General features: G+C 50.0%; 1 protein-coding gene across 2 annotated transcripts in view; it reads left to right on the forward strand.

The window, feature by feature from the left end:
- ADRA1B (adrenoceptor alpha 1B) overlaps positions 1 to 15687 on the forward strand; it is an 86838-nt gene extending 71151 nt beyond the window's left edge. For both annotated transcript variants that reach the window (XM_037055031.1, XM_037055795.1), the window contains exon 4: positions 14598 to 15687. In XM_037055031.1, the coding sequence (XP_036910926.1) occupies positions 14598 to 15199 (602 nt within the window). In that variant the 3' untranslated portion in view covers positions 15200 to 15687. The remainder of the gene's footprint in view (positions 1 to 14597) is intronic.
- The last annotated feature ends 1512 nt before the right edge of the window (positions 15688 to 17199 follow it).

A 17199-nucleotide genomic window follows, 5' to 3' on the forward strand; every position in this document is an offset into this window, starting at 1 on the left:
TCTAAAGGTCTAGACCCCTCAGGCCAAGGCGGCATTTAGGGTCTACGGAGAGCCCTCTGCCTTCCGGAATGAGTTGACATGACACCACTGTGGGCCATGTCCCATCATAACGAACATGTACAAAGCGTGTGCTGCTTATTTTATTTAAACTTTGTATTAAAATGTGGCATCCACACAGAAAAGTGCCCCGATCATAAGGACAGGGCCCAGTCCGTTTTCACAAAGTGAATGCATCGCTGTGAGCAGTGGCCAGAACAAGAGAGAAAAGATTACCCATACCCCGACAGCTCCCCTCACGCCTCCTTCCAGTCAGTCTCTGGCTTCCAAGTGTGTTTTGCCAGAATGATACTCTGTTCCTCCTTTGGCTGAGTCTCCTTTTGCTGAGTCTTACTTAGCCGTGACCCTTTTTTCTAAGCTGAAAGTCACGTGCCCTCTGCAGTCAGAGATTCTCTTAAACCACCAGCTGAGAAGACCTGAGCTTTGCATTCCGTGATGCGAATGACGAAAACAGCAGGTCTTCGCATTCAAGATTATAGATTGTAGAATAATATGGAATGCGCTCTTTTCAAATGACATAAATTCTCAACCCCAGGCCCCCACTTACGAATCACATGGTACAAATTCTGGGGAGACTACAGATTGCCTTTGTCTGGAAGAAGAGTCTGGAAATCCAGTGGCATAGATTGGACTGGGCTCCGTGAGTTTATAATGCAGGCTGACGGCATGATTTCAGGGCTTCGCTCAGGGGCAAGACACTGGTGGAGAACTAATATTTACTGAGCAGTTATTATGTCTCTGGCCCCGAGCTAGGTGTTTTAGTATGTAATCTTAGTTCATCTTCACAACCCTTTAACGGTGGCAGCATTCCCTACACTGTGCAGATAAGAAATCCAAGGCTCAGAAAGGTAAAATTATTGACCCAAGTTCTCAGGGCTCCTAAGTGACCAGACCTGAGCTTGGCCCCATCCCCTGCTCCTTTCCATCAGTGAAAGCAGCCTCTCTTGTGCTTTTGTTCCTTTGACCTAGACTGAGTGAATTGGTAATGTTGGTCTCCACATTTGGCTGCTGCAATAAACCCTGTTTCTTCTCATGGTTTCTCTTCTACCTTCTTTTGTAATACACTGACTTCCAAATTAGCAGAAAAGCTGTTCATATATGAAGTAGGGCGCCTGGCTGTAACTTTGCTTCTTTCCAGAAAGCAAGGGCCCTGTAAGCCTGATGACGTGTAATGCTTGCTATAAACCCAGGAAAGAAATGAACGAGCACAATTTATATCGCCCATCCCAGAGCCTGGCCGCATGAGGGGCGTGGGAGCCTTATTGCTTCACCATGTTATCCGTTACTGAGAAGAGAGCCAGCAATTAGTAAAGCAATCCAGTTTGACCATGTTAGCATCTCTGGGGGAGCGAGTCACGTCCCCCAGCTTTCTGGAAGCTCTTCCAAGCTCAAGCTGTCCCTGGGTTTTTTGGCTTTGCGTCATGAAGGGAGTTGATTTGATCAATTACATTGCTGGTGTCTAATTAGTAAGCATGGCCACGCTTGCCCATCGGTTTCACGGAGATTAAGCTTGGGATCCTGACTGCAGACCAATTTTTGTACCTGAAAGTCACTGGACCTTTCATTCTCAACCCATACCATTCTCCAGTTCCCCGGAGCTCCTCATCGTCACAGGACTTTGGCCCAGGGCTGGAGGCAGGTTTTCACCAGCTGGGTAGCTGGGCCTCTGGGGCCTTCCCACAGCACAACCCAGACTGTTCACGAAAGCGCCTCGGGGTAAAGCCCTGCGTTCGGCACCTACCAGGTGCCACGGGCTTTGCGAAGGGCTTTCACCTTCACCCTTTCATTTGAGTTTCCCTATATCTCCAGAAAGAAAGATGGTACAACTTTCATTTTAGACATAAAGAAAGGAGCCTTCACAGAAGTGATTACTCAAAGCCACAGTGTTTCTCAACTTAGATTAGTCATCCTGGGTTTTTTTAATCCTCACCCGAGGAAATGTTTATTGATGCTAGAGATAGAGGAAGAGAGAGAGAGTGAGAAACATCGATCTGTTGCCTGCCATCCATGCCCCGACGGGGGGGATCCAACCCGAAACCTAGGCATGTGCCCTGACCTGGGATCAAGCCTGCAACCTTTCACGATATGCGGGACGACGCTCCAAGCAAATGAGCCACCCAGCCAGGGCTCATCGTCCTTCTTTAAAAAAATAAGTTTTACTGGGTTATGTTTGTCTTATTACATAAGGTGTATGTATTCCTTGTAGAAAATTTAGAAGATACAAAAAATCCAAAACAAAATAATACACAGCCATCCTCAAACATAACCACTGAAATATTTAATGCACATTCATTCCGCCAACTTTCTGTGGGGTGATATTGCATATACTATTTTGTAACCACCTCTTTGTCTTTTGATATATTATGAATATTTTCCCCAATCATATGACTAATTTAATCTTCAGTGGTTGAGTTGTATGGACCAGTAAACCAATCATTTGTGTTGGATATTTGGAGTCACTTCCAGTTTTTAGTTTCGGTGATCATGCGGCAACAGAACCCTCGTATCTATATCATAACCAACATGCGTTTAGTTTGTATTGTCTCAGGCACTGCACTAAGTGTTTTCCATGTATTATTTAGTTTACCCTCCCCAGAATCCTGTGGGTAAATAATACTACCTCCACTTTACAGATGCGGAGACTGAGGACTGGAGCGGTTAGGTAACTTGCCCTCAGTGACATAAATAATGACTACAGAGCCAGCAGCCTTGCCCATTGAGATAAACCTTAGAACTGTAATTTCAGGGTAATGAAATGTCTGATGTGGTGAGGTCGCTGAGTCATATCACTTCAGAAAGTGCCCCAGTTTATACTGCCACACTCCAGGTGTGACTGCCTGTTCACTTACGTCATCGCCAGCACGAGGAACCAACCGCTCTTTTTCTTTTGCTCGTTAGAGAAGCGAAGCCCAGACTCCTCGAGGCCTTTGCACACTCACCAGAGCATGCGTGCCACCCGGCTCTTGGCTGAAACACTGCTGTTCTTTCAGTGAGTGCTGCTTATCCTTCTCGGTCCACGGCTCCTTTGAGAATCCGACGGAAGCTATGAAGCAGCTACACAGGAAATGCACATGCACACATCGTGTGACCCTTTAGTTTCCAGGGGTTCACAGACGCTGTTAAGTGCTCCTGTGCTTGTCCGAGGGTTGATATGCCACCAACATTGAGCTTAAAACGAAGAACCCAGTGAAGTGCTGGTTTGACCAGATGGTTTTTAAAACAAACAAACAAACAACCCTGCAGTGTAAGGAACCAGCTCAGAAGAGGCTGGAATAAAGTGCCCAGGCACCGTATTGGTGCATTAGCCATGTGAGGAGGAGGTACCAAGGTCAAGTCTCTGGCCTTAGGTTGTGCTGTCCTCTACCAACCCCGCGAGACCTCAGAGCAGACGGACCTGCCTCCATTTGTGCACTTGACCAGCCACTAAAGAACAAGCCTGAGATCCTCCTGCCAAATGCACTTCCTCCACACTCTGGTGCTTTTTATTCTCTCCCCTTGTACCCTGCTCCTTTGTGATTTGTGAAGCCTCGTCCTAGATCAGTCAAGCCTCCACCAGCTCCTGTCACAAGCACTGGATTAGGACAGTGGGGGAGGGAGTGTGAGGACCAGAGTCTCGCCCGTCCATCTGCTGTGAATGCTGCTTTGCCAGGCAGGTCTTTCCGGGAGTCCTTCTTGGCATGATGAGCACATGCTTCTGAGAGTGATGCGGCCGTTTTTCGTAATGATCCATCGAGGCTCGGTGTCATTTTCAGGATGTGGGGGAGGCGGAACATCCAGTCCCAGCCTGCGAGGAAGGAGGTGGACAGAGGAATTAGGTGGACAGAGGAATTAGCACACTTGAGTGAACTGCCCTTTGGGGTGACCCAGTGGAGCATGTAGCTCCATCTGGATGGACAGGCCGGACAGCCAGGGCCCCGGGAGACACGCACACAGGATGCAGGCAGCTCCTCTGGCTGGAACCGGTGTTGTCCTGGCCTTGCCCCCCACCCAGGGCCACCTTTTGAGTCTTATGTTGCATATGGCTACCACCTCCTTTTCGGGAACATGGGAAGAGTGGTGATGGGGTCCCTACTGTCTTGTCTTTGTATTACCTGGCTTAAATCTGTGTTTTAATCTCTGTTTTTCTCCACCCTATAAAAACCAACCCTGTGCCTCCTCCCCTTGCTTGTGTTCCCGGCGTTGCCAGTCTGCCAATGATGGAAGAATTTCTGAGTTAAACATCCTTCTCCCCCCACCTTCCCGCGTGTCCAGGACCTACTTTCACAAGGCCAGGAGATGGCAGGAGGGTGACTTCTCAGTTCTCCGTAATTACTGATCCTCCTGGACTTGGCTGGGCAGATGAGCCATCTGAAAACCGTTTTCACACCCAAGCCCAGCTCTCCTTTTCCCCTGCACCCTGCACCCCCCTGTGGAACTGGCTCCACTTTTTAAAACATTCTTTGTGTCCTTGGTTTCTCGGTGGCCCACCTCACAAGGTCAAAACAGCAGAAGACGGGCAAGGAGGAACTCGTAGGTTCTGATGAGATTCTGCTACTTAGTAGCCCCGTGACTCTGAGCAACGTGCTTCTCCCCCACCCCGACTCTTCCACTTCAAATCACTTCTCTTCCAAGCCTTGATTTCAGTGTCTGTAAAATGGGGACAGTGACTGTGTTGTCCACATAGAATTGTCTTGGGCACTGAGTGAAATCGGGCATGTTAGGGGTCAGGCACCGCACTTGCCACCTATAAGCTCTTCAATAGAGGGTAATTGCTATTGTCATTGTCGTCATCGTTGTCATCAAATTCAGATCACTGCCGTCTTTCAGATTTTCTTTGCAAACACCATGAAGATGGAACCACGTCTAACTGTTGTGAGAGCCAGCATGCGTGCTCCACGCTCCCTGTGGCCAGGCCTCCCCTCCTAAGACCTAGAGAAGCTGCCAGCTCTCTGACACACACTTGCCCCACGGCACCCCAAGGGCCTGGGGTACTGTTCTCTGCCCTTCCAGCTTCTGTCTGCTTGAAATGTGTGAAGATGGAATCATTTCTGCAGCAAAGTTCTCAGGAAGCAGCAAAGCCAAATCAACTCTCTGCCTCCTTCCTCCACTCTCTGCCACATACGTCTCTTCTTCCCTCCGTAGAACCCGCGCACCCTGGTTTTCTTCTAGGCAGTGGCACCCCAGCTGTTCCAGGGGAACAACAGGTCGTCAGCTTGCAGGAGTCACCCTTGGGGTGGTGCAAGCACCCATGGCTCTGGGCGCAGGCCAGGAATTGAGCCCTGACTCCAGCACTGTGTGATCTTGAAGCAATTTCCTTAATCGCTCGAGCCATAGTTTTTTCATCCATGAAATGGGCATAATAATTATATTCACCCAATAGGTTGTGAGGACTGACTAAAGTAATCACTGAACTCTTGCTTGCCCAGGCAAGGTTGATCTTCTGGGCTAGATTGCTCTCCAGCTGCAGCACCTTGGAGCTTCTAGTAAAGTCGCTGTAATGTGGGGCAAAGCTTGAGGACACCCCACAGCCAGCAGGACTCTAAAAATGTACATCAGAGTGAGAATGGAGCCTTTGTTTGCATGGAACGAGGTAGAGAAAACAGTATTTTCTGAAAATCTAGATTTTCTTTGGGAAAATAACTGAATTAGAGCTGAGGGTGGAACATGAAACCCATCTCTCCCCACCACGGTCCCATCCTCTCCTCCCTGCTGCCCTCAACGAGGCTGGTGCCAAAGCTACTGGAGAGAGAACAGAAATGCTCACCTTTAAAAAGAGTAAGACTGTGGGGCTTTGGAGCAACCTGGGAGGAGAGGAGCTGAGATGGGAGAGGGCAAGGAGGGGCCATTGCCGGAAGGTGCTAGAAGCAGAGCAGGCTGCCAAGGGTCTGAGGCGCAAGGAGAGACAGGGATGAAGTGAGTCCCCTGCCCCACTCTGGAGACTCCTCTGAGGGCTCTGGACACCCAGGAGTTACGGAAAAGGGACACCCGAGATAGTCTCCGCCAGCTTTCAAAGGGCGGGAAGCACCCCCGCTGCACTGATGTGTGTGAGCTACCCACAAACAAACAGCACAGGCGGTAACATCGCACATTCTCCCGTGGCTGCGGCAAGCTCAGCCAGCTCTCTGTCCTCCGCGCCATCTCTGAGTCAAGTGCAGACTCGTCCTCCAGGCACGTCCACCTGGAAAGTTTCCTGGTGGGCAAGGAGCTTCCGAACTGTGACAACGGGCAGAAATTTCAGGGTCATTGTACGACATGCCTGTGGACCTGGACTGAGAAGCAGGAGAAGAAAGACCCACTTTGCAAAAGTCTGGAGAGCGGCATGGATGTGGCAGCGAAGACTAGCCGAGAAGCCTTGTGCCTGGCTCTCTGGTTTCCGAACGGCAGGACAGGGCTCTGGTGAGAAGATGAGACACCTTACAGCCAGCCAGCATCTCTCACTCTGTGGTCAAGAAACTCCGAGGGCTACAAGTGACAAGGAGAGCATGCCCCCAGGTGTGGCCCCCGCGGGTAGGATTGTGTCCCAGACTAGGCAAGATGAGTGCAAAGAAGACGTAGAGCTGTCCAGAGGTCCCGGCTCAACCTGGACCCAGCCAACCAGCTTGGATATAGGGAAGCGTTTGGGTAATCACCCACCAAAGGACAGAGCAGAGGGCTGAGCCAGGGAAGTCAGCGGACCACTGCTGGGAGAAGGCATGAAAGGCATGCACTGAGCCTAACAGCCTGAGGGGCCCGATCTCTGCTGATTCCCTGAGGCCTTTAATTGTCCCTGTTTTCTGGTGACTTTCATCCAAAGACACCAGACCTCTGAGCCAACCAGCAGGTTCATCTGCTGCCTCAGAAGGAAGGACCAAGTGACCTTCAGATGTGCGTTCCGGGTCTAGGCTCAACGACACTCTGATGCACGTGTATTTCTGTCTCCCCCCGAATTTCCATTCCACCTCTAAAATGGGGTGAACACAAAGCTTACAGTCTGAGCAGAAGGGGGCTCTAGTGACTAATTCTCCTTGTTTTATACATGAGGAGGGTGGGCACCCAAAGCCGGTGATCTGGCCTGAAGGTTGACCAGCTGCTCGCCTATTAGCCAGATGAGCTGGGTCTTTCGCCCCTCTGTTTTCCATCTCTCTCTCTCTCCCCCCTACATCGCGCTCGCTCTCTCATTACAAAAGCAATGAATGTTCAGTGCAAAAAGCACTTCAAATACAAGGTGAAAATCTTGCCGTACAGCCACCCTCCAGAGGTAACCCCTGCGAATAGTCTGACGATTTTTTCCTGTGAACACACTGACACTCACATACACACACACCACATTTTCTATAAAAATCACATCACACTAGGCATTCTTTCCTGAAATTTGCTTTTTTCCTACTTAATGCTACCCTGAACATTATTTCATGCGCAATAGCTTACCACTTTAACAGGTGTACGATGTGTCATTTCATGAATGTTTTTACTGTAGTCCTGGTGTATTTCGTAGTTGTCTTTCCATATTTCATGTTGGAATCTAGGTTATTTCTCATTTGGGGGGGCCATTGCCGCAGCTCCTTATGTTTTTATCTCTGCCCCCTTTTATGGGTGGCACTGTAGGATGAATTGCTGGATGTGCAGCGCTCAGATCAAAAGCTGTGCGTGTTTTTATTTTATTAGGTAACACCAGTTTTCTACCCCAAATTTATACCCCTACCCAGGACATATATCTGGTGGGGAAAAAATATCTGCTTTCCCACACCTTTGCCAAATTGAGCACAAGCCAAAAAACCTTTTGGCCGTTTTCCCCATTGTTCCTTTACACTCTGGGCCCCCTGACATCCCTCCTTCCAGGAACACATGAAGCTCTCATGCGTGGAAAACATTGCACGTTCTGACCTTCCACCTGGGGTGCCCTTCCCCGCAACCTCTCTGCCCGGCCAGCTCCTGCTCACCTCTTCAGTCCCAGAAAGGTCTCTCCCTGTCAGAACTGGGACTGCCCTGCCCCGCCCACTGTACTTTGGTTATGACTCTTTTTCCATTAAGTAAACATTTACACTACCTTCTAACTCCACTATCTGAGTATTCTCAATTTCATTTTTTTTCATCTCAAGCAATTTTTAAAATATCTTCCAAAGTAATAGACCTGTAGGATTTTGTCACTCTTTAATTTACATTATTTATTTACTAATTTTATCGTGTCCTCATTCATTCTTGGCTGTACATTGTACTTACTGGCTTATCCGTGTGATTTGCTTTGTTCTCTATCGTGTTGATTTTTCTCTTCTTGATTTGAAACGGAACTTTGCGTGTTAGAAATATCATTCCTTTTACTGTTGTTTGAATCACAAATGTTTCTCTCAATTCTTCTTTTAACTTTGTTTTTGGAGTTTGTGACATTATAGAAATGTCTCAGCAAACCTCTCAGTACTTTTCTTTACAGACCCTGGACTTCTGTTATGCTTATTTCAAAATTATGAAAATATTTACTGACACCTTCTAATATTCTGATAATCTTTACACTCCAAATCTTGGACCCATCTGGACTTATTTTGATGTTAGAAGAAATAAAATAGAACTCCAGCTTTCTTTATTTTCTAAATGGCTAGCCTGTTTTCCCAACCCTGTTTACAGTATAGTCTCTTTTTTACCACACATGTTGAAATGGCATATGAAATTCTCATGGATATATAGTTCTCTCTGCAAACTGCATAATTTCATCGATTTAGCTGCCTTTTCTTGCACTTCCTGCTCTAGTATTTCTTTCTCACTTACTGTGATTTTATGACAGGCTTTAATATCTGTAGAGACGAGTCGACCCATCCTCTTAATCCCATACCCACCATTCTCCTTGTGTGTTTTAATTGACCTGGCTGTTTTTTCATGGTTATTTTTTCATATCTCATATACTCCATATATTTAACTTTGGATCATTGAGGTTGCCCCCTACAAAACAACACCACCACCTCCTGTTGTTATTTTAATGAGATTGTCTTCAATTTCCCAATTCACTTGGGGAGAACTGAAGTTATCTTGGATAGAGACTTCCCGTACCAGAGCAAGCTATTTCTCTCCTTCATGCATATCTTCTTTTATGCCCCTTTATAAAGTTATACAGCTTCCTTCCCACAGATCCCACCAGTGCTCAATTTCTAAAAGTGTTCTACAGGGAATTGCTGTTTTCAGTGAAGTCAAAGCGTGGAACATTCAGTTTGTCCTCAAAGACGGACCTTTAACTGCTGCGGACCCCACGCCACACCATCTGCTCTCAACTCTGGGCTAGGCCAGGAGTTGAGCTTAAATCTGTGTTTTAATCTCTGTTTTTCTCCACCCTATAAAAACCAATCCTGTGCCTCCTCCCCTTGCTTGTGTTCCTGGCGTTTTATCTCTATCCAAGATAACTTCAGTTCCCGGAGCTTTCCTCCTGGAAGATGGAATGGGTCAGTCAATCAGTGGGTAATTGATGGCGCGGCCATGTGCTCAGACCCGTGCCGGAAAAACAGGACACAGACCCCGTTGTCAAGGAGCTTTGGCGCTACCTGCCTAAAGAGCGCAACATCACGTCCTTCAGCAATGACCTTCCATGGTAACCCAGGTGCTATGGACTCTGTTTTAGTGGTAAATCAAGGAGAAGCGCCTGGAGCAGTCAAAAAGGTTTCAGGAAGGAGATGGGAACTGAACTGGGCATTGGCCTGTGTTACCATTTAAATAAATAAAGGAGGGGAAGACAACGGAGTGCCAGCAGGGGTCACCCCACAACCACTGAGGCAGCACCTGCTGTGAACACAGTACATGAGGAGCAGGTTACGTGCCTAACAGATCTTTTTGCATATTCACTGTAAGGCAAGCTCTGTGTTGGGCACCAGAGAAACCAAGGCACGTAAGATCTTGGCCTCAACGAGCTTGAAACAAGGGAAACAGACCCTAAAATTTAAAGTCAGTCCAATAGCTGTTAAGATAGAAATCTGTGGAGAGAATAGCAGAGACCCTTAACATGGTGACTTGCAGACCTTGTGGGTGCCTGCAGCTGGGATTCAGCAGGTCTGTGAGACCCTGAAATTATATGATGCCAAATGATTTGCATAATCAGTATTGTTAAGTTAGGACCAATTGAGGCAGAGTGATTCAAAATTCTTGGCCTCTAGATACTTGTGTTTTAAAAGCCAGAGAAAAGATATGTAAAGACACTATTACAAATAGCAAGCAAACAATTCTAGCCTTCCCTCAGCCCACGGGCGTTCCAAGAGTTTAGAGGCAATCTTCTCTGTTGCGGACACTGCCCAGGTTGGCAACCAGGTGGATCTGGGTTTGAATCCCAGCTCTACCATTTAGTAGCTGTGTGACATTGGGTGAGTTCTGTACATTCAGAGACTCAATTTCCACATTTGTAAACTGAGAATTGAGAATTACAGAACCCACCCCGCCCTCCTACCTGTTGTGAGAATAAAATTAGGTACGGTGCGAGGGTCCCTTGGATTTTGGCAGGTTCACAGCCAAATCACTCCTTCCCCCTGCTTTCACACTTCAGAGGAAGTTGTGCATCGTGGGCCGTGGTTATGAGAAGAAGGCATCTGAGCCAGGCCTGGAAAGGGTGGAGAAGAGGAGGGGAGAGGAAAGGGCTTATCACACCAGTGGATTGCATGAATAAAGGGAAAGGAGCCAGAAGAGTCCACTCACGTTGCGGAGAGTCAGACCATCGCAGCCAAGTTGAGCAGGTCTTAAATTCCAGTCTAAGCAGTTTGATTCTATAAACTCTAGGAGCTGCTGAAGAGTTTGGGGCAAGAAGTCAGTCCCATGGTGAGGTGGCTCTCAGCTGAGCCTCTGCTCATCCATGAATCCCAAGACACCCAGGAAAACAATTTTTAGAGTAAAATTGAAGTGTGGGCTAAGGCCATGCTTCTCACCCTGGGATCTTGTTGAAAAGCCGATTCTGACTCCCTGGATCTTCGAGATTCTGCATTTCTAACAAACACCGGCTCATATCCACGCTGCCTCCGCAGGAACATCACTTTGAGCAGCCAGGGGCTGACATACTTCAGTTTTTTATATTTTCACTATTATTATTGTGTAACACATGTTGGCTGAGTACCTGTCATGTGTCAGGCACTGTGCTCGGTCCTGGGGGGAAAGAGACAAATCAGACATGAATTCTGTTTTCTGGAAGCTTACGTTCTCATCAGGGGACATGAGGCATAGCCCTAAGCAACTGGAACTGAAGGTAGAAAGTGATAAATGCTACATTTGAGGTTCAGTTAAAGTGCTGTGACAATTCAGCAAAGAGAGAGATTGCTCCCAGTTGAGGAAGAAATTGCCTGGTACTTAAAGAAATAAATAAAAGCTGCTTTTTCTCAATATCAAGCAATGAGTAAGACAGGACTTCAGAGCTGAATTTTAAACCTAGCTCCACCACTTACTAGACACATGACTTTGTTAATCTCTTAAACCTCAGTTTGCTCATCTGTGGGACGAGGCACAACAAAGCAGGGTTGTGTGAGCAAAGTTTTAGGCAGAGCACCTAATAACTGGTTCGTCGTAGTTCATTGTAAATGGCAGCTCTGGTGACTATTATTGTTTTCAGCATTTGCTTTAAAACTTGACGTGAATCTGTTGGCCCCAAGGATACTGTATTTGTTGGACAGTTTTATGATCTCATTCCAGGATTAAGTGGCAAATGAAAATGGAAAAACCTTGAAGGGACTTTCCAAATCCAAGGAGACCTCCCTTACAAAGCTGGTACTGAAAGACTCAGCAACTATGTTACATTTCTTGCATTTTTATCGAGCCAAACTGGGGAGACATGGCTTGACTGGAGGTGCAGCAGCTCACCTTCCAGTCCTCGGAAGTGCAGTAGTCACGGCCTCCAGCAGACCCAGGCAGGGCGGACCCAGTCCACCACGGAGTGCTGTCGACTGGCGTGTGGAATGGCGCCCCCTAGGGCAGGGCACGGACATGTCAGGCTGCCTTGGGAGCGGTGACTGTTGGAGGAAGAACTGGAAAAAGCCGGCTAAGCATTTAGCCCAGCGGCTGGCGCGGAGTCAGCTTGTTCAACCGTAGCTAGCGTTCCACAGACATGCCCCGTGGTTTATATGAGCGGAAGTTCACAGAGACCTTGTGTGCACTATCCAGATTTGTCGAATGGCCTCTTAAGGATACCCACTGGGACCCTGTCCAGACAAGAAATGCTTCTCCCTGTGCCGATCCTGCTCAGCTTTAGCTTTTGATCCTTGAACTNCTGGAAAAAGCCGGCTAAGCATTTAGCCCAGCGGCTGGCGCGGAGTCAGCTTGTTCAACGGTAGCTAGCGTTCCACAGACATGCCCTGTGGTTTATATGAGCGGAAGTTCACAGAGACCTTGTGTGCACTATCCAGATTTGTCGAATGGCCTCTTAAGGATACCCACTGGGACCCTGTCCAGACAAGAAATGCTTCTCCCTGTGCGGATCCTGCTCAGCTTTAGCTTTTGATCCTTGAACTTCACAATCCCTAAATCGCCTTAAAGCAGGCAAGGCCCAAGTGATGGGGTGGGCTCACCGCGCCATCTGCTTGTGCTTTTACCCATCCCCCTCAAACTTCACCTCCTCCTCTTCCCACCCAGGTGTCCAGCTTCCAGCCCTTCCAAGCCCTGTCAGAAGTGTTGTCTCATTTGATCTGCTTTAAAAGCCTCAGTAAGAGGCTAAGGGAGGCATCAGAATGGAGCCGTGGAGCCTCCGGCAAGTGCTTCCCCAGGGTTGTGCCTGCTACTCAAGTTCAGTACAGGTCTGAGTGGTGCGCAGACAGCTTGCAGTGACAGCTAGACAGGGCACCAGTCTGTGAATCATGTATTCGGTCCATCTGTCGGTCCCTGAGCAAATGTTTATTTAGCCCCTGACCATGTGCCAGGGGCCGGGCTCCCCAATGAGGACGTTATCCCACGTTCACTTCGGTCTCAATCCTCAGGTCCTCAGAGAGGAATGCCTCTCCGTGCAGGGCCAGCAGGTCTTCAACACCCTTCAACCACTCGAATCTCCCTTTTTGAAAACGAGGGCAGACCTCAGACCCACCGCTGCCTGGAGTGATCTTCTTTTTCTCTACCAGGACATTCTATTTATAGCAAATAATGCAGGTTTTAAAGTAGTGATAAAAAGCTTCCTCATTTTTTTTTAAGTTGACAAAAGGGAACTGACTGCGAGGCAGTACGAGCATGGTGAAAACAGGCGGCTGAGTTCAAGAGTGACTGAGTCTCAGAGAGACTGAGGTGGGCGAGGCTTAACCATGTGAGGGCTGCGGGCTCCTTCAAGCCCATGATGACAGCTGCGGCTCCCCCCTCCCAGAGAAATGCATGAATGCCGCATACAATTTCAGCCGGTTCGAGAACCACCGGGACCCATGCTTGGGTCTGTATTAGAAAGAGCAGCGACATGAGAGTCCTGGCGCTTGGTCAGCACGATTCGCACCCCCTTCCTTGTCTTTGTAGCAGCAATGCTGCAGTACCAGCCGCGTGGGCAGCAGCAGCAGTAGCTGTGTTCGAAGCAGTCCCGTTGCTGCACTCGAGGGCTCTCAACGTGCCAGGCACTTACTGGGCTTAAGTTCATGCGTCCACGCAAAAGAGAACTGCCACTGTCACTATTTCCCAGGAAACTGAGACTGCAGCTCAGGGAGCTTCTCCAGGGCCGCACAGCTGGGAAGCCAGATCTCCCTGCCTGTGACGTCTGAACAGGACCTTAACCACTAGCCACCAGTGCCTCAATAAGTGTTTGTGGAGCCAAATGAATGACAGCTTGAGTAGATTCTGGTGCTTCTTCTGTCATTCACCAGCTGAGTGACCTTGAGCAAGTCACCCATCCTCACTGAGCTCCCATTAAGGAAGGAGGTTTCCCAGCCCTGGCAAGCCATGGCTCTAAGACTTGAGCAGGAGCACTGGACCACTTCAGAAACATGAGAAGGGGAGCCAGGCTCAGGGACATGCACAGGGAGTTTGTGGCCATGTCACAGAGCCCAGCGCTGCCCTGACATCGCAGAAAGCAGGCTTCCAGGATGTTGCATTTCCTGTTGATATTTGCTCCCCTCTCCTGGCCACTTCTTTGCCCCCAAAGGTCTGGTTGGATGCCCAGAAAAAAGGACCCTGCCACCGACCCTTTCATGCCAAAGAGGCTCAGGACCTTCCTTAATCAATAGGCTTCTCATCTCCCATCAGGGCAGACCAGTGTAGCAAAGAGGGCCCCTATTTCCAGTAGCTACTGTGCTGCTCCGGAGAGAAGTGGGGGAAAGGGCGGGGCACGAAATACGAAAGGAATCCCAGGCCCCTGGCGGTTCAGTCGCTGACCCACACTGCCCCTGTGTGGTGGGTCTAGAGAAATCTAGAAATATGGGAGTTTAGATGCTGTTCAGCTACGGCAGGAAAGCTTTCATGGACTAAGGGGAAGTTATGGAGGTTGGCCCTAAATGTGAATGTAGGATTCATTCATTTTGAGAGAAAGGCGAGCATCCCAGGCAAAGGAGTCTGGCAGCATCCTTTGCGTGGACAATGTTCAGGTAGAGCACGCAGAGGAGAGGGCCTGACTACTCACAAACTGCTGTCTGTCTTTCTGCCCCTGCCCACCCCACCCCCTCCCCCTACAGGCTCCTTCTTCTCCACCCTGAAGCCCCCTGACGCCGTGTTCAAGGTGGTGTTCTGGCTGGGCTACTTCAACAGCTGCCTCAACCCCATCATCTACCCGTGCTCGAGCAAGGAGTTCAAGCGCGCCTTCCTGCGCATCATCGGGTGCCAGTGCCGCGCCCGCCGCCGTCGCCGCCGCCGCCGTCGCCTGGGCAACTGCGCCTACACCTATAGGCCGTGGACGCGCGGCGGCTCGCTGGAGCGCTCGCAGTCGCGCAAGGACTCGCTGGACGATAGCGGCAGCTGCCTGAGCGGCAGCCAGCGGACCCTGCCCTCGGCCTCGCCGAGCCCCGGCTACCTGGGCCGCGGGACCCAGCCGCCCGTCGAGCTGTGCGCCTTCCAGGAGTGGAAGGCGTCCGGCGCCCTCCTGAGCCTGCCCGAGCCCTCTGGCCGCTACGGGCGCCACGACTCGGGCCCGCTCTTCACCTTCAAGCTCCTGGCCGAGCCCGAGAGCCCCGGGACCGACGGCGGCTCCAGCAACGGGGGCTGCGAGGCCGAGCCCGACGTGGCCAACGGGCAGCCGGGCTTCAAAACCAACATGCCCCTGGCGCCCGGGCCTTTATAGGGGCCCCGCCCGCCCCCTTCTTTCCCTGGGGGGAAATCACTGTGGGGGCAGGGGAAGGGAGGGGCGTGTCCGCGCCTGGCAGACCCGGGCCCGAGGGCAAACGGGGGCAGGGGGCGAGGAGAGGGGCGGCTGCTTTTCTGGCAGGGGCATGGGTGCCAGGTACAGCGCGGAAAGCTGGGCCGAGCATGCTGAGAGCCTGGGGGCCCCGACGCGGGCCGGGATTATGCCTCTCTCCCTCCATGTATATATCAACGCGTCCCTCCGTACATGTATTTAACCGTGGGTACACGTGCGTGTGTCTGTGCGGTGTACGTGTGGTCTGCATGTGTGCGTGTGTGGGTCAGAGTGAGTGTGCGCCCAGGAGGCCGCGGGGGCCTTGTTTGTCTCGTGACTTTGTACCTCTCAAGCCCCTCTGTCCTACAGGGAGCGCTGGCACTTGGGCGGGATTGGAAACAAAGTCTGACATTAAAGTTAATTTCTTCTGTGTGGCCGTGAGTAGTTTCTGGTCAGGTGGCAGGCAGGGTCTGGTGTTTCCTCTCCCTTCCGGTTCTTCCCTGTCCCTCCTGCTGCCCTGTGGGCAAAAGTGGTGCCCCCCCCAACGCCCCCCTGGGATCCATTACTGCTCCCTAGCACTGCACAAATCTGACCCTGTGGCTGCCAGTGACCCCTTCCTTGGACTTGACCCATAAATCCTGTTTGCCTGCTTTTGACTCAGCAGTATTCTAAGTCGTCCTACTGTATGCAGCACTGGGCAATATCTGGCCTGGCCCTGACCTCTAGGGCCCCGATCCTGGCTGGGCCTCCCTGGCTGGGCCCCTAGTTGTGCCTGTCACCCAAAAGGGATGGGACCCAGGCAGAGGAATGGGTGGGTTCCCTTCCGGCCACTGTGCGACCCCAGGCCAAGCACTCCACTGTTTGCCTGTGCCCACAGGACCTGAAAAAGAAATCCAGGCTGCAGAGTTTTCTGGATAAGACACGGACCCATGTGGCCAAGCAACACACGTGGGCACAAGAACCCTCCTAAGCTCCTCTGACTGGTCAGCCTGCCTGGGAAGGAAACTGAGGAAAGTCACACAGAGGTGGGTCCTGCCTTAGAGAAGGGAACCTCAGCTCTGGTGTCAGGCCTGCTGCCCCTACTGTCTGACCTCAGGAAGGCACATCCCCGCCCTAGAGCTCGGGGTCCTATCTGTGCAACGATGGGGTTGATTCCAAGGTCTTTGCTACCTCCGGAAACCTCCGGTTTGCTCCAGCAATAACCGACAGAGAGCAGAACTGGGGACATTCTTGTCTGCAATTCAAAAACTGCATGAGAGGGACATTCCCACCTCAGTCCCTTTTTCTCCCTGCTTTCCTTTTTCTAAGTTAAGCCTCATAATTTTTCAAAGGGCAAGAGTCTTTTCCAATAATATTACCACTTGGAATGTTTATTCTATCATGAGCGAAATAGAAAATGCTTTAAGGGAGTAGAAGCAGTTGTTCACGCCAATGAAAAATGTCAGGGGTATCAGGCATGGCTGGATCTAGGGGCTAGAACAAAACTGTCAGCATACTCGCAGGTGCTTACTGTTTTACCTAGCTACCACTTTTTAGCTCTTATCTTTGTGCGTTGCCTTTGTTTTCCTTTCTTCAAACAGCTTTCTCATACCATTCTTACAACTTGAATACTGCCCACCCCCCTCAGAAAAGAGACTTCCTACCAATTCTACCAGAAAAAAGTCCTGAGAAGCTAGAGGTTTTATATTGCAGCCCTCTTTAAGACTGATGAAAGCTACATATACACTTTCAGAAAAATCCTCACACTAAAAAATTTTACATTTTCCTACGATGCCAGGTGGCTTGCCCTTATAAGATCTAAGCCTGATAGCCCAGGCCCCCAGGGTATTTAAGCTCAGCTGGATATGCGAAATTATCTAGGCCAAGCGCCTCATCGTCACAGAGGGGGAAACTAAGGCGGGTAACTTGACCACATCACAATAAACTGGACCCAGGGCTGCCACCTC

The sequence above is a fragment of the Sturnira hondurensis genome, unplaced genomic scaffold (assembly GCF_014824575.4).
Source record: "Sturnira hondurensis isolate 20B ecotype Veracruz unplaced genomic scaffold, ASM1482457v3 Scaffold0000022, whole genome shotgun sequence".
NCBI classification, from domain to species: Eukaryota; Metazoa; Chordata; class Mammalia; order Chiroptera; family Phyllostomidae; genus Sturnira; species Sturnira hondurensis.